This window comes from Aphelocoma coerulescens, chromosome 3, assembly GCF_041296385.1.
Source record: "Aphelocoma coerulescens isolate FSJ_1873_10779 chromosome 3, UR_Acoe_1.0, whole genome shotgun sequence".
NCBI lineage: Eukaryota > Metazoa > Chordata > Aves > Passeriformes > Corvidae > Aphelocoma > Aphelocoma coerulescens.
Window position 1 is genome coordinate 95,400,826 of NC_091016.1, and position 26,978 is coordinate 95,427,803.

At 39.1% G+C, this 26,978-nt stretch overlaps 1 protein-coding gene across 3 annotated transcripts in view; it reads right to left on the minus strand.

The window, feature by feature from the left end:
- The window catches only part of SMAP1 (small ArfGAP 1), a 92,475-nt gene that overhangs the window by 57,476 nt on the left and 8,021 nt on the right, over positions 1–26,978 (minus strand). For all 3 annotated transcript variants that reach the window (XM_069011340.1, XM_069011339.1, XM_069011341.1), the window contains exons 2-4: positions 7,329–7,462; positions 6,547–6,632; positions 3,435–3,510 (exon numbers count right to left, since the gene is read on the minus strand). In XM_069011340.1, coding sequence (XP_068867441.1) covers positions 3,435–3,510; positions 6,547–6,632; positions 7,329–7,462 — 296 coding nt within the window. The remainder of the gene's footprint in view (positions 1–3,434; positions 3,511–6,546; positions 6,633–7,328; positions 7,463–26,978) is intronic.

A 26,978-nucleotide genomic window follows, 5' to 3' on the forward strand; every position in this document is an offset into this window, starting at 1 on the left:
TGATTTATTAGATTCTATGCTATACTTTACATCATTCATAGTTTATGTATGCCTAAAAATCAAGAAAGGGGTTTGGGAGAAAATTAATTGCAAGACAACAGTATTGCTGAAGATACTTAAAATACATTTATTTGCTAACAGCAGCTGCTGCTCCTAAGCTGATTATTCAAAGAGCAAAACCAGTTCTTTCTAATAAACAATACCACTTCACATGTGTCATTCACAGGACAAACACATATACATTCTTCCAGGGTATCAGCCTCTCAGGTCTTTCTGTAAATAAGCCATAAGCCTGCACTGGGTCTAATCAAGCAAATGAGAGTAACTATTTACTGATAACCCACTTAAAACAGCTGAGCAAATTGTGCCACACATTTAGTCCTGAACCGTGGCACAGAACTTGCATCTCACATTTTTCCAAAAGTGACAAATCAGAAAACTCTGAGATAATATGCTTTTTAATAGATTTTAAATACTTTATAAAATCAAGTTGCTTTCTGTCAGCATTAGATTATTCTAATGTATATTTGATTTTTACTTAAATACATTATTCTATTTAAAATGTAACTAGCCAATAAAACCACAAATGCTTTTTTTGCCCACAGCTTTATCCTGCATCACTTTTCAGTGAACCATGAAAAAAATAAATTTTCCTATTTGCATATTTTTAGTCAGCATGTCTGATGGTACTACCAGCCTCTGCGCTAGCTAATTTTGTTATTACAGTGTGCAACTCTAAAAATGAAACTTAGTAATACAACAGTCTTGTCAGAAAACAAAAGATCTTCTATAATTAAGAATAATAAAATAAAAAATTTGTAACTCATTGTAACAAATGAATCCTGACAGTCAAAAACTGAACCTTGACATATACTCCTGGGCTTCAACACACAGAATACATTCACAGAGATGTCCTGCTAGACAAACTCGAAAAGCTTATGAACCTGCCAAAATTACACTAAGAGAAATATTGTACGGCATGTTTTAAAACTTTTATGCTACAGGAAGCTTTTACTACAAGTGACTTGCAACAGTGGATGAAATCTGGAAAAACCCCTTAAAGTTTTACATGCCACCTCAGTGAAATTACCACATTAAGGAAATTGACCCTTAGGCATTGCAACCTTGTTTCTGCACTTCTGTATCACCTGCTTATACCTAGAAGGGATTCATTTTACCAAAAGTCAATATTTGCCTGTTTCTCTAACTTAAATTAGCCTTAATCCAAGCAGAAGGCATTTCCATTTCAAAGGTGATAAGAAAAGATGTGCTAAAAAGCTCATTTGTTCCCCCAACAATGCTAATTTTGACTAAAAATAGGATACAAGGTGCTCTTTGTAAAAGCAAATATGGTTAAGAAATTTTCTAGAAGAGCTTCCCATGGTATAGCACTGACACCCCATGGGAACAGTTCACAAGAACTGATTTCATTCACTATTATTCATCGAAGTATTGTACTAGTGAGTGCCTTGACTGCTACCAAAACATTTGGTGGGGGCTGAAGGCTACAAGCAGGAAAGTTCCCCTTTCTCCACAGCTGCCCCTCAGTTCCCAGGGAATTTTGTCCACTTTCTAGCAGGTTAGAGAGAGGGTGTCTCAGATGTCATTAGGAATGCAAAACAAAACCTTTAAAAACTGTCACCACCCCCTGCACAAGGGCATGGAAACACACACCCCTTTCTCACTCCATTCTGCTCAAACTTCTCACAGACCCCCATGTGCCAGAAGCATAGGGTAACCTCCCCTCTTCCCTGACAACAGTACCCAGAAGCATAAAAGCAAGAGTACCAGACAAGCAGAATGGAAGCTCAGCTTCACCTTTTCTTCTTTTTCCTTGTCAGGCCCAGGCCCAGTAGAAAGACAATCAGTGAACACCAGTCACAGCACTACAGGTGCATGTGACCTGGGCCAGGGCCAGAGCCTGGGAGGATAACCTAGCACAAGCACCAAAGACTGTAGGTGCTACACAAGTCCAGCTCATTTACTATCATGTACTTCTAGGATCTGCTATAACTGTGGCTACCTCAAATCTGATGCCTTGTGGTCTTGAAGAAACACGGGTGACTGTGAATGTGCATGACTCATCTATCGCTAAAATAATGTATGATTGGATTTTGTTCCCAGAAAGATTATGCCACACACACTAGTCAATGAAAGAAAAGCTCAAGTAGGAAGAAAGTACTCAGCAGTGATGTGCATCTCTTCAGCTTATCTGGACTCTAACCTTGCTGCTATGGCAGGTAAGTGATCCATATTACTCTGCAATATGCTAAAGCAGAATCTGATTACTCCTTCAAATATATTAAAGCATGAGTGAACTGCTATACTAGACACCAAGGTTCTCTGTTTAGATAGATCTTGAGTGTCTTTAGAACTTTTTAAAGAAACGTAATTTTAAACTCTTCTTGCTACTTTCTATTTTGGAATAAAAGTAAGGAAGGGTAACTGATTCGTAATTCAAACCACAATCGTATTTTACATCTTAAACAAAGCAATTTTCCCCCATTTCAACAGTACTTAATAAAATGCCCTCTGTACTTTCCAGGTTTGCTTTATTTTACCCTTCTAAAATGAAACCATCATTCAAAGATCCATTTTCTCAAATGGGAAACACAGCATAAACTCTCATGCTTCACACCTACACTTGTCCCTGTCAAGGTTCACTGCCTATTAAGGCAGAGTAGTAAGCTACAGTTGGGCCATACTTAAATAAGGTAGGTACAGAGCTGTGTATGTTTAAGCATAAATACAACTATATAAAGAAAAACGTATAAACTAGATGATATGTTCCAGAAACAGGTGTATCAGAAAACAAACAAACAAAACCTAACAAGACTCTGAACTTCAGTAAAGGTTCGAATTCTCAAAACTCCTTTGCCACGAGAAGCACTCACCAACTTACTGCAGTGCACACACAGCTACAGGATTTAACAGCAGGCTCATTGTACTGCCTGTGTTTGCTACTACAGTGCACCTCAGTGCAAGCAACAGTCTGGAATTCAGCAGAAGAAGGCCTCAAAACACCCTAGGATTTCTCATCAAGGCTTAGAGAGAATGAGAGAAGACCATGTCACCAGAAACAGTAATCCTATCTTATCCCTGAAACATGTAGAAAGAGAAATAAAAAAGACTCAAACTATACTGTTAAAGAACTATCCATGAGTGAAAAACACAATACGAAGAGTCATGAACAAGCTACCTGTTGGATCATAATGCTTTGCTGATATAAATGTAATAGACAACGTAGGTAGAACTTATAGAACCTAGGAATAGTCTCCAAGACATAGGGGAGAAAGTGCTTAGCTCTGAGTCAAAAGTTTTCAACTGTAATAGACATTTTAACATACATAATGTTTGCTACATTTCTCTTACATATTACATTTTCAAAAAAAAAAAAAAAAGTGACAGAATTATTGGTTTAAGTGTTTACTTACATTGAAGGCATTAACTGCATTTTTATCATAATACTTCTTCTTTTCATACTTATCCCTGATGAAAAATTCCACAGCTCTGGAAGTAGCTAGTTTAAGGAAAATATGCATTCAGATAAATAGTAACATCAACCTAAAAAAGCTCATTGGTTATTCAAATTAAAAAACTGCACCTGATTCATCTCTTTTTGTATTTTTAAAACAGCAGAACAAACCACTCCACACAGAACAACTGCTGCTGCAGTGCCCAAAATGAGGTTCTTTGTACTACACGAAATTAATCGGTTCAACCTCTTATGAAAACAATATGAGAAAGATAGAGTATAAGTAACTCAGTGTTCCACAGTCAGGACGTTTTCACCTGGCATTTATAAGCTACATGGCTGTGGTACTGAAAATACTTGAACAATGGTACTCATGTATGGTAAATAATTATAGTTTACTATCTTAACTTGGGGAAAAAAATACTTTCTGTTCAGAAAAAAGGTGAAATGTATGTACCTGTTCTCTGATTTGCACAAGTTATACCATTTACCAAATGCTGATCATAAACACTTCTCCAAGATCACTAAGTCCTTCATGAGTCTCCTGTTAAAACAAACATCATTGTGGAAGGGAAAAAAAGCTAAAACAACTAGTGACAAAAAGATACTGAAGCAAAGATGGAAATATCAGCAAGCCTATTGATGTAGAAAACCAGAACTGACAACTCAGTAGCCCAAATGCAAAAAGGAAAGCTAGCAGTTTTCCTCAATTATTCTCTCAGCTTCATAAAGCAGCTCATCCAAAGCAGTGTGAATACTTTTATTTTAGTAAAGCTCACTCTCTAGGATGTGAAGAATAGATTTTAGCTACTTTGTCCGGCAATGTGATTATCCATTCAAAAACTGATACTGCAACTGTGGAAGCTCAGACTCATTGCCTCAAACTTCCAAAGTAATTTTTCCTCAACTGATGGAAGATAGCTTAGCTCCACATACTATGTCCTAAGATTAACACTGAACTCAGAGCACTCAGTCCCTTAATTCTGTGCATCAAATTATATTATCAAAAATCAGAGTTTCAAATTGTATGCATCACCTGAAGACAGTTTCATAAAAATTACAAAAATCAAAACACTGCCTTCTACTTCTTTCCAAATATATATAAATTGTAAAGGGCATCCTGAGCACTTTGAAGGTACAACTACCTTAATATTAATATTGCAAAAAATATTGTTGGAAATCTGTTGTTGGAAAAAACATTTTTCAACAGGAAACTAAACCTGCCATACAAAAAAAAAAAAAAAAACCAAAAAACACAGTAGTCCTTAAAGTCAGCTTCTACACTACAGCATCTCTGCCAAGAGATTGAATAAAGCTCTTAGAAAGGTCACTCTTATGATTAAGGAGCAGAAACGACGAGGGATCTTTAGCAGAAGATTTTGGGCAGATCCCACCTACACATTTCTCCTGTGTCTCCACTTTACTACCTTAAAACTAAAAGTATAATTAATAATATATTAATAGTGCTACAGGAAGTTAAACACTAATATAGATGAACATATACAAAATTGATCACGTGAAAAATATTTTCATAGTTCATCCAAAAGAATATTCAGAATGTAAGAATATTCACAACCAGAACACTGAGAACATACTAAGCTGATTTTATAGTGACACAGTGGGCAAAGAAAAAAGGCAAAAAACATCCATAACACAACAGCTTGTCATGAATGCCAAGTAGGTAAGTAGCTGCCAAAGTTATGGGAAAATTGAGAAATAAATCAGAAAATGTTGGTATCACCTCTCATGGTAGTGCAGCTTTAATAAAGAAAACACAGGCAATTAAATATATTCAGTTGACTAAGTCCACCAGTTAGAAGCTAACAACTATTCAAATGGGTACGTAATTAACTCAAGGCATACAGTGTGAACAAAAGAATTATTTTGAAAGTCTAAAAATAAGACATGAAGAGCTTAAAGCATTATTGCTTCTCCTGCAGTAGCACCAGTGAATTTAAGTTAGCTGCAGTAAAAACAAAATATATATCTTCAAGAGCTATTTTAAGTTTTAGTCAAAATATTTCGGTCATATGGCTAAAATAAAGTTCTAGAATATTACAGCTGGAATACTACGGTGCTATCTGGTTCCAGTTACTTTTTTCTTAAGAGGATGTATGTTTAATTCAAAAGCTCCTAGGATATGAAAAAAACGTATCAGTTCTGCTCAAGTGCATTTTATAATGAGGAGTCTAACCCTTCCAGAAACAAAATCTTCTGGCATTACATATTGAGTGTAGTATCTAATAAACAGAAGAACCAAAATCACCTTTGTAAATAGCAAATTCAGATCAAGTTACATCTAATTCTGTTTATCAGCTCCTGCAGCTGGGGAAAGACACAGCTTACTTAAGAGTAGGTGTTTAGGATCTCATTATAATTAAAGAGTCCCAATAAGATCAGGTGAAGCAAATCCTGCTTATGGAGTAAGTTCACTAAATCAAGAAAAAAAACCAAATCTAAATTAATGCTGTTATATATTATCCTAGTGATTCAGTAAAGGTATTTCTTGAGAAAAGTTATTTATTGCCAGTAGACAGTTTTTCTTCCAACCCTTCCCATCCAGGTACATAGTGATAATCACACAAACACAACTGGTGGCCATCAGAGAGGCTGGGTTTATTTATGTATTCCCATGCTAGTCACCTAGAGAAAGAAATCCATGCTTCACTGCAGTAAGATGCAATGGCTTATTTTACTTTACCATTCAGCTCATTATTTCCTGATCAAATACTTCTAACTTCAGCTGGCAGTTACTCAAGATAAAGACAGAATATTCAAGAGCTCTCCAGTATCACTCTAACTTCCTACATACAGGGAATTTATGAAGTCACCTCCTCTGAAAGCAAAAACAAATGGTGCTTGCCAAATCTCATTAAGAAGTAGATTTGCTATGACTGAAGTAATTTAAACCTTTTCTGAACTGTTCTCAACTTCCACTGTCATTTCTTATACAACAATATCAATGAAATAAATAACGTGAGCTGACAAATGTAGCAGTGCTTTGAAACAGTCATAACATCTCAATTGCATTAAAAGTCATTTCAATGTGAAAGGCAAAACAAAAAGGATACTGATCTGTTTGAGGTCTTCGGAAGTTCTCTGGCAGATTAGCTTCATAGAGTAGTCTTGCTTTAGTATTTCCCATTTCCTGCATGCACTAAGGAAAAGTGGTAGAAAACCATTAGCTCATGTCTGTCGATACTTTAAACTCAGAAATAGTCAGAATGCAACTGGAGTGCTTAAGTGCCATTACAAGTTTTAACTTGGAGACCTCCTTGTTGCCATACGTCTTGGGAGATATGACCGTGGAACAGGGGGGCTGCCTGCCCAGACTTGAGGGACAAAAATGACCAACACTGGTGCTGTTTGCAGTGTAAACTAACCCATCCAGGGAAAGACAAGCTTTGATCTCTCAGGATGGCTCTTCAGACCATGAAGACAAAGAGTAAGAAAATTTGTCTAAAGGCAGGAAGAGGCTTCAGACTGGAGCATACCTGGCAGAGTCAGTGCTTGATACACCGAAAGAACACAACCAGGCATCACACAGACGCAAGTGCTACTGTCCTGTCCCTTACTAAAAAGGCTTACACTTTTTCTACAAATACAACCAAGAAGTAGCTTTCAGAGTCCCTGGGGCAAGATAGAATACCTCTAAAATGACAGAGAAATGAGAGCTAAACCAATTTCTGATATGAATTTTATGAATTTAGGCTCACTACAGTAGATGTATGATACATGCAAAAGCTAACAGGATTGTAAAACATTTAAACTGGGTATCATGATAAATGCAAATCCTTTCAGAAGTACTCCTGACATCCCTTCCAAACTGGAAACATATTTGAAGATATTTTACCTGTATTTGCTCTGGTGTCCATTGATCCAAGTTGACAGACTTGACCCTTGATATATGAACCCCAAGATTTCGATGTATTCCAGCACATCTGATGCAGATAAAAACACCAGTGTTCCAAGAAGCCCATCTTGGTCCTAAAAGGAATGGGGAAATAACCCAATTATTTTCAAAATTTCATATACTGTGAAGATTTTCTCTGGCATAATTTTATACAGACAACATGAATGAACAGGCTTGAATAATGGCTCACCTCTGCTTCTCTAGAATATCTGTCACTTTTAACAATCTCCACTGTTAACAATTTTACTCACAGACTTCTAAATAATGTCACAAAACATTAACTAGCCAGATTTATCTAGAAAGTCGTATGTTGTGTCCACCTCCCCACCTCCAAAACAACACAACAAACAAATCTTAGAAAGTTGGCTTACTAGCAACAAGAACTTTGCTTGCATCTTGAAAAATCCTTATAGCTGTGCCTCAGATGAAGCATCAACAGAAATCAGTAGAAGTTGCTCCTTTTTCTCCTTTTAAAAGCTTCTTAAGACATGCATTTGTACTTAACTTGAAATTAATTGCAGGGCAATTTTATATTAATGCAACAAATCTTTTAATACCTCATACAGCACAGACTTTACAACAGTAGCATGCAAGCTCTTAGGAAATGACTATACAGAGATTTGCAAAACCAACTGATAAAAATATCCATCTAAGAATGGTGGAGAACTCATTATGTTCAGTATTCTTGATTTCTAAACTATAGTATGAGTTGCCATTCACAGCCAAATAGATTTTCTCACAGAATCAGGCTGATTTTTTAACTTTACCATCGTTTCTCAACTGTGCTGGCATGTTGAGACAGTTAAAGTATGCTGGCCTGAATTATCATGGTGACAATTAGGCTTTTTCACTTGAAGCTACTACTCATTCTCTAATTAAACACATTTATATCATTTTATTCCAGCCCTGTACATCACCACTGTTAAAGGCACTACTTTGAAATCCACCTAGTTCTGAACTCTAAGGAGTTCAAAGATTAAATAACTACCATGAAAAGCAAGAAGGCATATTGAAGAGTTGGAAAACATTTCGAGCAGTTATTTTCTGCTTTTGTATGACAGACGTGCACCTAGACCACTCCTGCAACTGTAGCTGTTTGCATTTCAGTATCAATATATTGTATGAACACCCTCCTGGGATCTACAAAAGATGCTTCCTTCTCCTGATCTTTAGCTTAGGACTGTGTTGGTTTGACCCCAGGCAAAAACCCACAGAGCTGCTCACTCACTCTCCTCTCCTACAGGACAGGGAGAAAAGAGTAGGAAGGGGAGAAGACTTGCAGACTGAGGTAACAGTTTTATTAAGTGAAGCAAAAATTGGATACAAAGGGGGAAAAAAAGAAAAGAAAGGATTTCTTCATTACTTCCTATGGCCAGGCAGCTGTCCAGCCACTTCCTAGAAAGCTGTGCTTCAGCACCCACAACACTTGTTTTGGACACCGCCATAACCAAACAGCCCTTTCATCCCCTTCCTTTCCTTAAGCATTTGTTGCTTGAGCACTTTATCACATGGCATGGAATGGACAATTAGAATCAGCAGATGTCTCAGCTGTGCTCCTCCCAATTTCTCCCCTGCCACCACTCACCCTCTCAACTCCTGGGAATAGAAGAGAAAAAAGCTCTGATTGTGTTCAAGCACTGTTCAAGCAATAGCGACAAGAAGGAAGCAGCAGAAATCCTTTCAGTTAGACTCCATCCTTTAGAATTGGTATTTGAAAATCCCAAGACACATTCACAGATCCTCACATTTGTTGCAAAGAAGCATTACTCTTACGAGTGGAAATGCTGGGAATATTTTGGGTTTTAATTTATCTTTATTTAACCTTGCTTTTAATTTATCTTACTCAATATCTCAAAAAGTCAGAGCACTTGATGTCCACTGCTTGACCTTTAAGACCACAATCATTAAAATGACTGGCAGTTTTCAAAATAACTGCTACTATCATAAAGTTAGATTTCAAGGGTCAAGAGATCTAGGAGTTACTCACCAAAACTAACACACCTTTTCCCACATGGCAATTCTATGTTACAACTACTACTTGTCAGGTGAGAACGGTCAGACTGTTTGTAATGTGTCTTAAATACTTCAACAACTAGCTACCTATTGATCTGCCTTTTTATTTCCCCCTATAAAACACTACAGACACAAAATACTCACTCTTACACTTGGTACATTTGTATTACAGGAAGGCCTCACTTAAAATTTATACTACTTTTAGTTTTAGTGCTCCAGGACAGAGTTTTGCAGGTCATTTGCCTCAACCTATTAATCAAGTTTCAGCTAAAACAGTACACCAGAAGAAACTTAATAAAAAACCTTCTTAGCCACTCCATTGTAGATCAAGTACCTCCGTTTATGCAGTAGATTAATCTAGTCATGACAGTTTAGAAACATGTAAGATAAAGTCTTGTGTACCCAACAGCTTCTCCAGTTTTTCCCCCAAAGTATAACCCATGTGGCTTTCTAAAACCTGGAGCCTGTTTTGGTCGGGTTACTACAGGGAAGGAAGGTGTTTAACTATACTGTCTATATGCTGTCCAAGTTTTTAATCCCTATAGGGTGTTTACACAACCACTATGAACTTTTTATCACAAATGAGTTTGTAAAACTACACTTCACATGAGTTTCCTATACTTCAGGTGATGCCATGAAGATTTTTGCCTTTTCTTTTATACCCCTGTTGTACCTTTTTACAACTTCTGTATTCCTAGTGCTTTTTGCCTACATTCTTGGACTTGTTTGTTAAGCTAAGAGACAAAACATTTTAGAAGCTTCGTAGCTAGAGATCAGTGTGCCCCAGACCCCAAGGTCCTCTCCAGAACACATTCTGTAAACCAAGATAGAACCATCCAGGGGAAGGTTCCTTGGGGAGGGGGGCTCACTTGAGCCTCTCATTGGGGAATCTTTGATAGATATGCTAATTAGTAAAACCTATAATGTTATACCCAATGTTGGGGAAGGGGTGAGGTAGAGACAGAAGACAAAGGCAGAGATAGACTCGGCGGGGTACATCTCGATGCATATGACCTGGACGTGTACACCTAAGGATCCTTAAAATAAATACCAAGGTAAAATCCCTTTTCCCCTTCTAACTGTGTGTGACTCTTGATTTTAAGACCAGGAAAAGGCATCACAGGTACTGCCTCAGCTATGAGATCCCAGACAGGCAAATTCTACATTAATGAGACAAGTCTGGAAGAAGGACTTGACATGATTGAAGTCTAAATAAATTAAGAGAGAGATTATTAACTTTGTAGTTAAAATATTACACTTGAAACTTTGTTAACAAAAAGAAAGACGACTTGTTGTAGCTGGTTTTCTCCTGGAAAAGAGCATTTGTATTTTCCCAAAAGCTCGAATTTCATTAATTTGTACTTATTTATGAAATAAATTAGGGAAATCAAATATATTTAAGCAATAAAGTAACAAATTAAACAGTGGAATAACAGGCAAACCTGAGGCCAGACAAAAATGTTCATGTGTAACCTCTGAATTTTATTCCGAGTAATGACAATATGCAATATTAAACACTTCAAATGAAAAATGTTTTCATTAATACAAATCAATCATAACCACAGTTAAGCACTAGGCAAGAGAAGTCAGAAAATATTTTCTGTGTGGGCATCAAACCAACTATGCTTGGCTTAACCAAACAGTCAACTAAAGCCTAGGCTGCAAACCTTGTGTGAAAACTGTTAAACAGTAATTTGGAGCGATTCAATAAACAATTTACAGTTTTGTCAATTCTGCATGAAGTCAGGATCCTTATTTCTGCACACAGGAAAAATTTTGCACTAATAGAAATATTCACAGGTTTCTTTTTGTTGGGTCCTTAAAGACACATTTGACTTTCTTTAGAAAAATTTACAAGAGTAACCTGGTTTAACTGCTGTATGTATTTTGCTAGCCAATTAAGAATATGGATATTTGGCTTCAGAAATGAAGACTGGACATCAAGAATCTAGATGGCTGTTATTTTACACTATTTAAAACACCTTTACATGTCAGTAGTAATGCTATCTTACCTACCAAGAACTGCACTATACACTGCAACTTCAGTCAGTCAATAAGAACACAAAATACTTGACACATTTGACATAAGTTTTAAGAGAACTGTAATTTTGTTCTTCTGGAAGCCATTTGAATTTTTACTAGAAGCGCTGATGTGCACTTCAGCAGCTTGCTGCAACACTCCAATATAAAAATACCCTTGAAGTTACTTCTTCAGTCATTTAAGATATAGATAACTGCTTAAAAGTATTTTCAGTCTCTTCCATCCTTTACTAAAGTTAATTTTAGGAAAAAAGCCATAGGACTGAAAGTGACCAATATTTATACTAGACTATATACTAGAATACCGTGAAGTCGCTGGAACAGTGCCTGGCTGAACAAAGGAAAAAACTTCAGCAACAGTAAGACAGATTGCTGCTTCCAAGATGAGAATCAAACTTTTTTTTTCTTCACTCTAAACTTTTTTTTCCATATTTCTATACACAGTCTACTGATTAGACCTAAATTCCCATTTCAGTTCTTAGCAGGTGCCTGTGAAGGTGTGTGCTATCTGCCAGAGAAATCATGACAAGATTTTGAATGCATTAGGTCATACACAATTTAAGGAATCCTTAAAATAACTAGGCTATTTTTTTAGGCCCACAAGGTTTGTTGTGTGTATTTAGTCTTACTGATAACTGTAATTCAGTTACCTTCATAAAAAGGAGTGATTAATTTTGACTTGAAATTTCAACACAGCACAAGTGCAAGTTTCTTGTAAGAACCAAACAGAAAGGTGGCTCTTTGGGCCATCATATAGCTTCATATAATTAATTTGCAGTCTTGGCTATTACATGTTAAATGGACAACACCAAGCAATATTTCCCAGTATACTGGGCCTGGCTGGGATGGAATTAACTTGCTACATTACAGCCCCTATGGAGATGTGCTTTGGATTTGTGACCAAAACAGTGCTGGTAACAGAAATACTTTGGCTACAGCTGGACAGGGCTTGCACAGAGTCAAGGATTTCTCTTCTATCCCTACCCAGCAGGCAGGGAGTAGGCAAAAGCCAGGAGGGAACACTCAGGGACATCTCAAATATATATTAGAATCCAATTAGGTACATAGAAACAGCACTAACTGTGACATATTTATGGTATTTAAGGAGTCCTTTATTAGAGACCATCTGGGCTCTAAAAATGAAAGAAATATGTAGCCACCAAGGAACAACATAGCCTGTTGTATCTTTAAGTTTTCAGAGTTTTTAGATAACTCACGAATTTAAGAAAAAAACTAGAGAGTTTATTTCCAGTTACAGTAGACTTCCATGCCACTATAGTTATTATATAGAACCACCATTCTCCCTACTCACAGAAATATCTACAGCTACTAAAAAACTGTGAACATTTCAAAAATCAACTTCAGCTGTTTAAAACCTAAGCAATAAAGAGCTTGAAAGCAATTTACATAATTTTAGATAAAAGTCTTCAGATAAGTTGATTTCAAGCCAATTTTTAAATTGCTGAAAAAGTTGTTCAATCTCACATGCCATTCTTTCATTCTAAAATGCACATCAAAGTGTGAATTTTGTGTAAAAGGCATCATTTTTACATATTTTCTGGTGAGGTGAAAGCTTTTCTCTCAACATATTTCAAAATCTTTCCCACTTTTCCCTTACACTTTTCTTTTTTCAGGATACAATTTTTGATTACAGATTTCTCCTTCATATGATTTAAACTAGACTCATACCTTGCACATGCTTAATGTTTGTGCACATACTCCCAAATAACACTTTCTTCCCTGTCCCCATTAACTCATTCAGTAAGGACCATGTGTTCTACCCCACTGTTTTAGAAAGAAGCTGATTGAAGAAGCCACAATAAAAATTCACACATTGCTGATAAACCCTTCTAATGTACTTCTATATGATACAACCAACTTTTGTGTGTACAGCTGACATACATCTTTGGGCAAGAATTATGATGGGAATTGTAATGCTGAAGCTGGTATCATGCATTTTCAAAGGAAACAAAACACAAAGTACGTTAGTGTTTGTATGTCCAAGATTTAAGTTTTACTCCAACTGCTCAAGTTTTATTTTGCATCAGCATACACACAGCACTGCATGAGATACAAAACAAGGCTTAAACAATATGGTTCATTTAAAATGCTGAGGAAATAGTACTTTTATCAGCATTACAAAAAATGTGAAACCCTCATACACTAGCTGTATATGAACCCAAGCAGTCAATACAGTGTGAAACATTGCTTTAGCTCTCCATTTGACTAGTTCAAAAAAATATTTCAGCTGTTTTGAACACCTCAGTCAATGCTCCATCCTCTACTCAGTTTCCACCTGCAGTAAGGAATTAGAGAGAAATAACAGGCAAGACTGGGCAGGAGTAGGAGAACCTGTCACACAAACACATTACCAAAAAAAAAAAAAAGGCAGTGGAGTGGAGACCAGAACAAACTAGAAAGAGGCAAAAGAAAATGAAAGTCTTCAAATATGACATAACTGGGTGACATCCACAAAAGAGCAAGTATAAGATCACTGCAAATTTGACTATGAAGTTGAATGATGATTGTTGGTTCCCTTATTACAACAATTCAGTTTCCTTCCCTCCATCAGTCCACCACCATCTGTTCAGCTTACTGTAACTGCAGTTAACAACAAAACACTCCTTTTGCTCACTACAGGTGCTGACCCCTCTCACGAAACATCTTAACGTATAGAGAGCAAACAGAGGTCTGAATTGGGGTAAAAAGAGCAAGTATGCAGCCTTTCAATTTTACATATGCTGTCCAAGAGAAGGACAACCGTTTTACATCTCAGCAAACAATTCTGAATCCTTTACAATACATGCATAAACCCAGTTTGCCAAGAAACTAATAAGTTTTGAGACAAAGTTTTAAATGAAAAAAGCTTGTCAAGACTTGTTACAGCGGGGATTACTGTAACTCGCATATATCAAACCAGGAGTCCCGTGGAAAAGAAATATATCTATGGACAGATTCTTGATAGATGTTTCAGAGATGTTTATTTCTCCAGCCGCATGGCCGGGGCTCTCTCAGGAACTCCTCAACCACGGGACCCGACCGTCCCTGCCCGCCCCGGGGAACACAAACCAACCAATGGGGAACGAGGCTGAGCAGGGGCAGGGAAACCCCGTGCCTCCCTCAGGGCTCCATGGCAGGGGAGGGACCCCAACAAAGACTAGCTTTAAATAAGGTTTGTATGATAGAGGCACATAAACACAAAATTAGTTTTCACTTTACATTCTTGCAGATGCCAGTTAGAAATTCTACAAGGAAGGAAACCAAGTATTACACATAACAGAGTACTAACTTTGCATCTCTAATATAGTCTGTAGCAAACTTATCTTGGGCCAACATCTTTAAGGACTTCTGACAGACTACAATCCTTTTTTTTTCTCAACAGCATCCTGCCTGTCCTTTACCTATAAAGCGCAGTGAAGTTACTTTAATTCTCATTTGTTTCCCCAAATTCTCCTGCTGTTTGACAGACTTGATTTGCCAAAGAACTGGCTCCATCTTGTGGAACAGAGAATTAACTGCAAGAAAATCTACACACCTGACCCATCCTGAGTCAGTTCACAAAAGCTATCACTTTTGGTCAAAGAAAGCCTCATTGCATCAATCCAAGCATACCCATACAGTGCTCTCTCCCTTTCCATTACTCCCACACCAAATTCATACTGCTCAAGTGTTCTGCTATGCAAGACTTCAACCAAGTTAGGAAAAAATATCTTTCAAAAACATCTGTAACTTCTCCAAGCTGAGATAAAAATAAAGATTGTGAACAGGAGACAAGCACCCTTACATAGCAGATAAAGAGAAACAAAAGAAAACAAGTAAGCAGCAGCTGTATTTTATGTAATTGAATTTAATACAAGAAGATCTGAGTTAACACAGTGCCTTCTCCAGGGGCTACTCAGGGAAGAACAAAAGAACAAGGCAGAACTTACAGAGATTCCTCCATGTTTCTCTCCTAGAGACAGCAATTAAGTCAAAATAATACTGAAATACTCCAAAAAAAAATTTACTATCATGCATTTTCAGTCTAATCCTGATGGTTCAAAGACTCTTTCTTACTAGTTTCATTGAAGGCTGCTTAGTTTTTCCCACAAAAGGTAGATTACCATCCTCATTTTTAGTTCACAGACTCCTGGGGTGGATGGGGTAGGGGGAGTGAAACAAATCCTACAAGAAAACACCACTCACCCACCCCCAACAGAAAAAAGCTCAATTGCAAAGTTAATGTCCACTGAAACAGACTGTGAATTAAGCAAATCTTTGAAAGAATGAAAGATCTCGCATAAAGATCTTGAAGCAAAGGAAATCATGCAAGAACTACAGTATAAGAATCTTTTTTCTATTAAATGTTCTTCAAGGCCCTTGAACCTTAAGTCTTTTGAGACTACTGATAAAGGATTATTTACTTGTCACTCAATCCACTGAATTAGTTTCTGATTATACAGAACAAATAGCCTGAAGCATGTTCTCATGTCACATCTACTCCCCACAATAAGCATAATTTCTTTTCCTTTACAGTAGAAAAGGCTTCCTTGCTTTACCTCCATACCCATCACTGGGAAAACCACGCAAGCTCAGTCTTTATGTGCTTTTAAGGTGTCAAAGTATGCAGCAAAATACTGTTTTATCTAAACAAAGGCAACAAAGGGCTGTAGCTTACATGGTAGTTGTTAGCAGTCTCTTACAGCTGGCTTAGTAAGCTTGTGTTCGGAAAGTCAAGACCAGAACTTGAGAACTTAAAATTTACCACATTCAGGAAAGTAGGACAGGAGTGCAAACAAGAACTGCTTGTAACAGGCTATTTTCATATTTTTAAATAAATCAAACTCAACAGCATTAAGTTGCACTGAAGGCAGACAACAAGTACACTGTTCCAGAGCCCAGCTTAATAGTAGCTGAGATTTGTATGGTTCAAGGCCTACTGCAGGAACAGTGGGAAGACAAGCCTTAGAAGCATTGCTTAGCTATTTTTAGCCACTGTCTGGTAGGTGGTAGAGAGTTTCATGGACAGGATTCCTCCAAGTTTGTCTTTTGGTTTGGACAACCATTTTTCATGAAAGCCATCAAAAAATCCATTAAGTGCAGACCTATTCCTAACTCCAAATAGGCTCTGTAGAAGTATCGTGAATGAAATTTCCCCTGCACAACCCTGTCCCTCCCACCTCTGTAAGTCAGAGAGAGAGAAATATGTATCAAACTGTTTCAATTGTTCCTTCACCTCACTTATTCAATTGCTTCTGTAGCATCAAAAATTGCTAAAAGCATTTCAAAGAAATTCCAAGGACTGTATGAAGCCTCTACTAGAAAAGAAGTACAGTGACATGAATGTTCCTTCGGTTCTGTGTTTAAGCCACAAAATCAAGTGGCTGGCTTCATAACTACTTCAATTCTGGAATGCATCCAAGTAATTTCAAACAGCAAAAGCTCTATACAGAAAATTAAGTGTGGAATATGAAAGTGCAGTTTGTAAATCAGAGGACAGGTTGGTTACATTAGCTATTGGAGAGACACAGGTAATGTTAGTTTATTCTTGAGATGAACAGGTCTTTTTCTTGTCTAGCAGCCATTTGGCACAAGCAGTCTTGTAAGGTGACAAAGTGAAAGAATATTTTTTTTGCCTTATTAACAAATAGTCAGCAACTAAAAATCTTTTTGACTGAATAAGATTGTGAGAAGATAAGCTTGCTTTACCAAAATAAAGTCATTTTATCAAATATTAGGTGATTATAGGACATAAAAGCTAAGATGTGAAATACAATACAATATTTAGAGTTCACTATAAAGTTATATACATAAATACATAGTTGAGCACTCCTCATGTAAATTAAGAGAAAAAGGAGATTATGATGGTTTTTTGGGATTTATTCCCCAAAACATCACAAAGACCTCCCATTTATCTTAGAAATGAGATAACAGGATTTAAAAAGAACACCTACTTCCTCACTAAAACACTTATTTTTAATGAAAATATCGGTTTAACTCAAGTGTTTTGCATTGAAACTTCCTTTAAAACCATCTCCCAAAGTTTGCATTCCTAACTTGAAAGTACTTCACACCTCAGATTTCACCCATCCTCACACTGCCCAGGTAAGCAGGATCATAAGCCACTTCTGAACTGTCAAGAGAGCAGCTCCCAAACCCTGGCTGGCAACCAGGCCTGCATAACCTGAGCACGTGTCTGTGACTGTATGTGGATGCACACATGCAGAGTACAAAGGACACAGCCACAGCACTCCTACCAGCCCTGTGGGATAACACCCTGCTACAGCACCCTTTGGAAAGTAAAGTCAGTGCCCCAAGTATCAGAGATGACAAAGGTGCCAACCCCGGCACACTCAATAACCTAATGGCTTCAGAAATAAAATTTCAATTTGGCTAAGGGGTAGTGTTCCAATTTTATCCTGCCTGTTCACTCATGAAGAGAAAGACTGCTTGTGTCAGAGTTCAGGCTGCAAGAATAAGGTGTGGAAGCTCTAATTTCCTGTTAGCTGCATTTGGTACTTTCTAAAAAAGACAAAGTTATGTAGCATACTACAGTATTACTAGGAAGCTTCTGGAGCAGGTCTTGACAGCAATTTTTCCCTTGCCAGCAAGGAAATGCTAAAACACTTACTGTATTAAGTTTACAATTTATACTCCTTTTATATGCAGAAATAAAAGGAAAATGGGGAACAGCAAGCTCTTACAAAATGTTTTCATAAGCTGATAGCTAAGCAGTAAGTAAAAGCATCACTGACAAGAACAAGAAAGGTATAAATCTATGCTACTCTGTCAGGATGCAACAACCCTTCTGCATACCCAGTCAAGGGATAAAGATTATATAAGCACCGGCTGCAAAAAACCCCTTCAGTCAGTTATTGAAGTTCTTCCTTTAACTATGACAAAAACCTCAGAGATAACATTTGTATGCAAGACAGGCTTATAACGTAGCCTGTTTGCCATAAACAAGAATGAACCCATTCCTACCAGAGACATTACCTAGCAATTGCATTAATCAGCTTCCCTTTACAATTTTTCCTCAAACATAACTGAAGAGATCCTTAAATAAACACTCCACAAACTGTACAACCTCTGTGCAGTCCTCAGTGACTGCAGAGATGTGCTTTCTCATACACTACAAGGAAGGTAAATGCAACCCCATAACCCCTCCAAGATGCAGAGAAACCAGAGATCCAAGCTTCTTTACCCAAGAGTCATAGAATCAGAGTCATTAAGGTTGGAAAAGACATCTTAAATCTGAAAGTTCCACCATTAACCAAACATGGCCGAGTACCACACCTACCTGTTCTTTAATACTTCCAGAGATGACGATTCACCACTTCAGGCACTGGAACTGGGCAGCCTGTTCCAATGCCTGACCAGCTTTTCAGTGAAGAAATTTTCCCCAATATCTAATGTATACCTTCCCTGGCACAATTTGAGGCCATTGCCTCCTGTCCTGTCACTGGCTGCCTGGGAGAAAAGGCCAACCCACACCTGGCTACCTCCTTCCAGGGAGTTGCAGAGTAATTAGGGCTCCCCTGAGCCTCCTCCTCTCCAAGCTAAACACCCCCAGTTCCCTCAGCTCCTCTTCACAGGACTTGTGTTCCAGACCCTTTCCCAGCTCTGTTGCCCTTCTCTGGACTCAGTCCAACTCTTTCTTGCAGTGAGGGGCCAAGAACTGGACACAGAACTCAAGGTGCAGCCCCACGAGTGCCAAGCACAGAGGGACAATCACCGCCCTGGTCCTGCTGGCCACACTTGCTGATACAGGCCAGGTGCCATTGGCCTTCTTGGCCACCTGGGCACACACTGGCTCATGTTCAGCTGCTGTCAACCAGCACCCCTAAGTCCTTTTCCATCAGGTAGCTTTCCAGGCACTCTTTCCCCAGCCTGCAGCAGTGCAGGACCTGGCACTTGGCCTTGTTCAACCTCATACAACTGACTTCAGCCCATTGACAGAACCTGTCGGGAGCCTTCCTGCCCCCTTCCAGCAAATCAAAGAGTCCCAGCCAACTTTGTATCATCTGTAAACTGATTGAGGGTGCACTCAATCCCCTCATCCAGATCATTGATAAAGATATTAAACAGGACCGGACAAAATACTGAGCCCTTGGGAAACCCACTAGTGACCAGCTGGATGTGACTCCATTCACCACTCTCCAGGCCTGGCCAGCCAGTCAGTTTATATTGAGCAAAAAGTGCACCTGTTCAAGCCATGAGTGAGCAAAGTAAAATGCCAAATTTCAGGCTCTAGTCAGTAAAAATACACTGAAATAATCTATAGTGACCAGCCAGATTGGTTTTTTGTACAAATCCTCTCTGCTTTGTGTGGGGATGGAGTTTATTTTTTCATAGAAGGCCCTATGGTGGTGTGTTCTCAATCCGTGACCAAAACAGTGTGAATAATACACAAATGTTTTTATTGCTGAGCAGTGCTTGTGCAACATTAAGGCCTTTTCTGCTCTTCAGACTGTCCTGCCAGTGAGGAGGCTGAGGGTGGGCAAGAGGCCAGAAAGCAACACAGCTGAGACATCTGACCTCATCTGACCAAAGGAACATCCCATACAACACTGTGCTCAGCAATAAAAGTTGGAGTAAGAAGGAGAAAGGAGAGACATTTGGAGTGAGTAACTACATAACTGTTACATGCGATGGAACCCTGCTTTCCCGGAGAAGGCTGAACACCCACCTGCTGATGCTAAGAAGTGAATTAATTCCTTATTTTGCTTTGCTTGTGGGCGCAGCTTTTGCTTTACTTGTCTTCATCTCAACCCATGAGTTTTCTCACTCTTACTCTTCTGATTCTCTCTGCCATCCCACTGGCAGCACATCCACATTCACTGCGGAGATATTCACCTACATTCCTCCTCTACATACTGTCTCATTTCCTCTTCAGGTTATGTAGATCAGATCAAGTAAATTTTTAGGCTGCACCATTCACCTCTCTTACCTACAGAGAGCCTATTGGCCCACCCTCAAACACTAATACACCACAGTTCTCAGGCACAGGAACGGCCTACCTCACAAATGCAACTCTGGTCTTGGATGACCCTTGAGTTTTACTGTAACGATATTATCAATCTTCAGAGCAGAACTTTCAGTGGAGCTGAGGGTACTAAATTAACAGAAGACCAGGGGAAAAGAAGAGGCTGAAGAGGACAGACAGAATCAGGCCTTTTCTCAACTTGAAGCTCCAGTGTCACAGACACAAATCCTTCCCACAAATACCAGGGACCTGCATGCCAGGGTAGCTACATCCTAATACTGCATTCTGCCAGAGTCTCAGCAAATGGATCACACCTTGGAGTGCTTCAACACCCATCCCTGAAGCTGAGCTTGAGCCAATACACACAACAGAAGGTACCTATGCTCTGTAAGACGGATCTTTTAAAGAGCAGGTGTTAAAGAACTTCTGCATTTCCTCAGAACCTATAAAATAATCTAGGCATAAATGGACTTCCTGACATCACTTAAACTAACTTGCTGTTTCAATCAGATCTAATTAGACCATGCTGCTTGGGGCTTTGTTCAGTTGTTTTGAACAGCTCTAAGGTATATTTCACCATCTCTTTGAAGAAAAATTCAGTCCAGTATTTAAAAATTTTGTCTTTTTTAACCACAAAGTAACTTATTTATATTCAATTCAAATGCATCATGCCACACATTCAAGGCTTAAATGTGCTTTGCATTTTTCTAAAGGCATCTTGCTTCCTAAAACTATGTTGGTCTCCTGCAAGATGATACTAGATTAAATAAAATTCAAACTACAGTTGGACATTCCAGCATGACACTCATCAATACTCAGACATCATTATATCAGCTAAATGTGACTGAGAAAGAAAAGAACAAATTTACTTTAAAGTAGTGTTCTTCACAGCTGATTTAACTAGATTTGTGTTCCAAACAAATTGAGAGAAAGTTGGGAAGTTTCTTTGGGCAAGTTATTTTTCCAAAGTGATCTTCCATACTCTATGTAGAAAGTAAGTTGTGGCTGTACAATACTTTTCCTCAAAATATCATTTCCTTCAGATGCCAGAAGAGAAATGGAATACAATACCAAAGCACACAGCTGCATTTAGTCTAGAATACAGAATTGTGCATATGAGTTCTAAGTAGGATTAAGATTGCTTGAGAAGTTATCAATTCTCAAAATATGCTCTCAAAGCTTTGCAGGACTCTCAAGCATGAGATCTTGGATCTGTTGTATTTTTTAAAGTCTCGTTTAAGACCACTTGACAGAATCCTTTTGTTCCATAAATATATTTTTGGAGTAAACTTTTTTAAGCAGGGACTCCATGAACACCCAAGCTCCATGGAAATCACAGTGAACAAGACAAGTATAAAGGGGTATTCAGCATCACTTCTTTCAGAAGTTGCTTGCTATATGCTGCAGAACACCCAGAAAATTGAACCAAGGCTTCACAGTCTTTATTAATGAGAATGACAGTTACTTTGTACTTAGAACACCCAAGAAACCCTCAGCAGTTGTGGTGGATAAACCTTGTCTGGTCATCATGCACTTACCAAAGAGGAGAAAATAAGATAAAAAATTCATGGGTCAAGATAAAGGCAGTTTAATAAAGAAAAGCAAAGGCCCTGTGCAGAAGTAAGAAGAAAAATATTTATTCTGCTATCAGCAGGTGATACTCACTTCCTGGGAAGCAAGGTCTCAGTACACAGAGGTTGCTCTGGAAGACAAACACCTTAACAACAAAACCTCCCCCTCCCCCTGCATTCTCTTAGCTTTTACTGTGCCACTTGTCATAGGCTATCCCTTAGGTCTGTTTGGGTCAGCTGTCCTGGCTACATCCCCTCCCAAACTTTTGCCCACCTCCAGTCCAGTGGCCTTTGGCAGGAGGTTGGAGAGACAGCCTTGAGGCTGCACTTGCACTGCTCAGCACCAGCTGAAACACTGGTGCATTATCAACAACCTTCCAGAGCTGCAAAGCACAGCAGCATGAGAGCTGCCATGGAAAGTTAGGGCCCTCTCAGACAAACCTGGTACAGCAGTTCAATGCATTTAATGCTGAGGATAATCCAGGTATCACTTGGCAACGAGAACAAAGACCAAAAGGCCTGCACTGTCTTCCTGACAGGTCTCTTTGGTTTAACTCCTGCTTAAGTGGTCAAGCACACTTCCTCTGAAGATCTAAAGGGTGCACATAAAGTGTGGCATTTGTCATGTTTAAAGGGATATTTTTGTCATTCTATAGATAACAGGCAACTGAGAAAACACCCCATATGCATACCTTAATGGGATAATCAGTCCCTTTATTATAAAGGCATCATTACTTACCAATACACTAGTTGCTTCTATAAATTGTTATGAATGACAAATTTAAATCCAAATGACTTCAGCACACATTGCCAGGAGCTTATTTAAAATGATCATTCTTTCCTGATTGTCACTCTCTGCTGTGATTTGAATCCACCCCCAAGTTCAGCTGCATTCAAAAATACCAGGTTACATGATGAATCACTTCCATCTTGTTTTGCAGATTTCTTATATGACTACTACTGTCTTTAACCCTACCAATAAAGTCCTGTACTATCAAGCTTTATTCATTTTCATTCAAAGACTTCAGTAAAAATGCATTTGATTCTTGTATAGCAATCAATAGCTGGATGTGGAATATTGCATTCCTTTTCTCATCCATGCAAGAGAGAAAGTTACTTACTCATCTTTGAGGTTTTTTTTGTTTTGTTTTTTTTTCTCCTTTTTTAAACACAAAATCATAGCCAGGCACAGCTTTTAGAGAAAGAACTGTTCCTTTACCAAACCACACCTGCAAAGTCAGTTGCTTGGCAACACTGCCTCCAACTATCACACATGGCTGTCCACAGCTCCACACTGACAGGTGCTGAGCTACAGTCTCTACCTCTTTTTCCTCCACTGTCTACCAGAAACAAACACCTTTCCTGGAGAGAGGAAAGGGGCAACTGACAGTTTAGGGCTACTGAGATAGGTAGAATACAAAAACCACACAGATCAACTTCCCCCTAGAAAACTTGCCACAAACTCCATAAGCCACAACATCAGCACCCTCTATATCCACATCTACCACAGACTTGCAGCACAAGGATGTTCTCTGTTCCTCCAAGTTCTTCCTCCTCTTCAGATCATCACCTCAGAACAGAAAAGCATCTGGCTCCTCTGGTCAGAGGGAGACAAATCTCATCAGTATTTTGGATAAGCCTCCAAGGCAGAAACAAGGCAGGAACTCGGGTTCTCTTGATTGGGTTGTTTCATAGCACTGGGCAGGAGCTCCTTGAGAGTACGTACTCAGGCATACCAGTTTACCACCTAATGGAAAGCAACATGTGATCAAGACAAGACAGTGGAAGATAAGCAGGAGTTAGCAATATATCACATAATCAGAGTCTACTGTAAACAAATATTAATATAAATAGGTATCCATTCCAATTTTTTATCTGCCAAGTTATCACAAAGAAAATAAAGCAGTTTTGTTTGAATGGATTTTTATAAAGACATTTAAGAGAAAAATGTTAAGAGAACTAATACTGCTCAAGCTCTCAGCAAACATTAATCAGATAAGAGGCCAGAATGTAAGACAAACAGGAATCTGTAGTAGTTTCTTTTTTCCCAATCTTCCAGAGGAAATAGTTGATAGTCAAAATATGGAGCTCAAACCAGTAGCTGTAAGATCCAGGGAAATTTCTGACACAAAGGACACTAGCTCTAAGCAACTGTTTACCAGCTCTACAGAGCAGTTAAAGTTGTGAATGTATTCTCCCAGCTAGACTTAACATTTCAGTCAAACATAAGATATGAGTAACCCTTCTACCACAACCTCTCAACTCCCAGTTGCTCCAAATGGCTAGATTTGGTCCTTTTTGTCTCTGGATGCACAAACCACAGCAAAACGTCTATGTTTCTTGAAAATTCAAAGCTCCACTACAGTCTGTATTTACTACAGTTTAATTGCTTTCTCATAAAGGACTTCAACAAAGAATCTACTTTGAATCTACATAGGCTGACACTTGCACGCTGGGGAGAAAAAAATTACATGCTATCTGCAGTGGGACACCATACCAGCTTGTAAGTGATAAAATAACTGAAGTGGATCCGAAGTAGGAGAGACTGGAAGGAACACTGAAGATCAGCTCATCCAAGCCCTGGTGCTCAGAGCACAGAAAACACATCAGGTTGCTTAGGGCTGGCTGTTCCCAGTCAGATTTTTGGTGCTTCCACAATGCATGCTCCACAGCCTCTCCAGGTAACCTGATCCTAAATAGTCTTTCCTGGAGTAAAAAAAAAAAAAAATTCTTATCTTTCAGTGGAATTTCCCGTGTTTTAATTTGCGTTCATTGCCTTTTGGTTCTATCACGGGATATCACAGACAAGTCTGCCTCCATCATATTTACTCTCTGTCACGAGGTATTTATACACACGCATAAGAACTCCCCAGCAGCCTTCTCTCCTCCAGGTTAAACAATCTCAGTGCTCTCAGCCTCTACTTGATTGTAAGGCACACTAACCTTCCCCTTCCTGCCACTTTCCTAGACTTGCTCCAGTCTGTCCCTGTTTCTTTGTACTGTGGAGCTCAGAACGGGACACAGGACTACAGATGCAGTCTCACCAGTACTGAGGAAAGGCTCTCCTCCCTCCAGACACTGACCACTCTACTCTGGACATTCAGTCCAAGATGTTGTTTGCCTTCTTTGTGGCAAGGGTGCATTACTGATTCATGACCAATTTTTGATCCACAGCACCTCTTCTGCACTGCCAAAACCCCCTCCCTAGGGACAGAGCTTTGCATTTCCCTTTGTTGAACTTTGTTCCTGTTGGCTCGTTTCTTCCACTTGTTCACTTGCCTGCTCCCGAGTAGCAGCACATCCATCTGGTTTATCAACCACTCCTCCCAGTTTTGCATCCCATCAAGCTTGCCAAGGGAGGGGTCCATCCTGTCACACAGGTCATTAATGAAGATGTTAAACAGTGCTGGCCTCAATAACAACCCCTCAGCTACACCAAAATGGACTGGGCTCCCACTCAACTTTAACATGTTGATCACCACCCTGAGCCTGGCATTTTAGCCTCTAAGCTATTTTCAATCCACCTCAGTGTCTTTATCCAGAAAGCATTACATCAGCTTATCAAAGACAAAGTTACAAGACAGTTTCAAAAGCCTCATGAAAGGTCAAGGTAAGAAAACACCCATTGTTCTCATCCACCAAGCCAGTCACCTTGCTCAGTTCAGTGTGGAAGGTTATCAGGTTGGTCACACATTACAGCCCCTTAGTTAATGCATACCAACTACTGCCCATCGTTTTTATTCATGTGTTTTCAGGATTATTTGCTCTGTCACTTTTCCAGGGACAGAGGCAAAGCTGACTGGCTTGTGGTTCCCCAGATGTTCCTTCTTGCCCTTTTCAGAGATAGTAAAGACATTTGCTTGAGTTCAGCCCCCAAGACCCACCTCCCCACTCACCATTACCTTGGTCAATGAGAGTCACCACAAAATCACCTTGGCCAGCCCTGTCTCCCTCCTGGCTGCATCCTATTAGAGCCCACAGACTTGTGTACATCCAGTTTCCATAAGCAATCTCAAACCTGATCCTCCTCTACTAACTGAGAGTATGCTTTTCTTTCCTAGAATCGCTGAAAGCAAGTCTTACTAGTAAAGAACAAAGTGAAGAAGGCATTGAATGTCTCAGTTGTTTCCACATCCCTTATGAGTTCCCCTCCCCATTCAGCAGCGGGTCCACATTTTCTCTATTCTTTTTTCTGCCAATTATCTGTAAATGCCTCCCTTGTTGCTATTTACATATACCTGACAGGTAAGACTCCGTATGGATGTTGGCTTTCTGACCTAGACACATCTTTGCACGCTTGAACAATGTCTCCAGACTCTCCCTAGGCCACGTTTCTGCTTATACCTCTTATATGCTTCCTTTTTATGTCTGAGCTTTTTCAGAACATTAATTCAATGTGCCTTTGTACCATTTCCTATTCATTGCATATGCCACACTAGAGCTTAAAGAAGTAGTCAACCAGCTTTCCTGACTCTCTCTGCTCAGAACCATCTTCCAAATGACTCTTCCAAAAAGATCCTTGAAGAGAACAAAATCTTCCCTCCTGAAGATCATGGTTGTAATTCTACTCTTTGCTTTGCTGTCTCCAATTCAGATCCTGAACTCTTCTACCTCATGACCACTGCAGCCAAGACTAACCTTTACATCCTCAACCTGTAATTCCTTGTTTGTAAGAAACAGGTCCTCAACCACTTGTATTGAGATATGGGCATCAGTGCATGACAGAAGCTTCCTTGATTACTTATTCCCTGCAGTGCTGTCCCCCCAGAATATAATAAGGGTGGTCCAAGTCCCCTATAAGCATCAAATCCTGCGAACATTAGGCTTGAGTTGTCTGAGGAAAGCCTCATTACTACTCCTGACCCATAAGCTCCCAACTGGCTCACTCATCTCCAGGTAAAGCCGCAGGCAGCCCCACTGGTCTCACAACAAATAGCAACTCCCCTTTACCACAATCCCAGCCTGCCCTTCCTAAGCACCTTTTCTTATCCATTGCAGTCC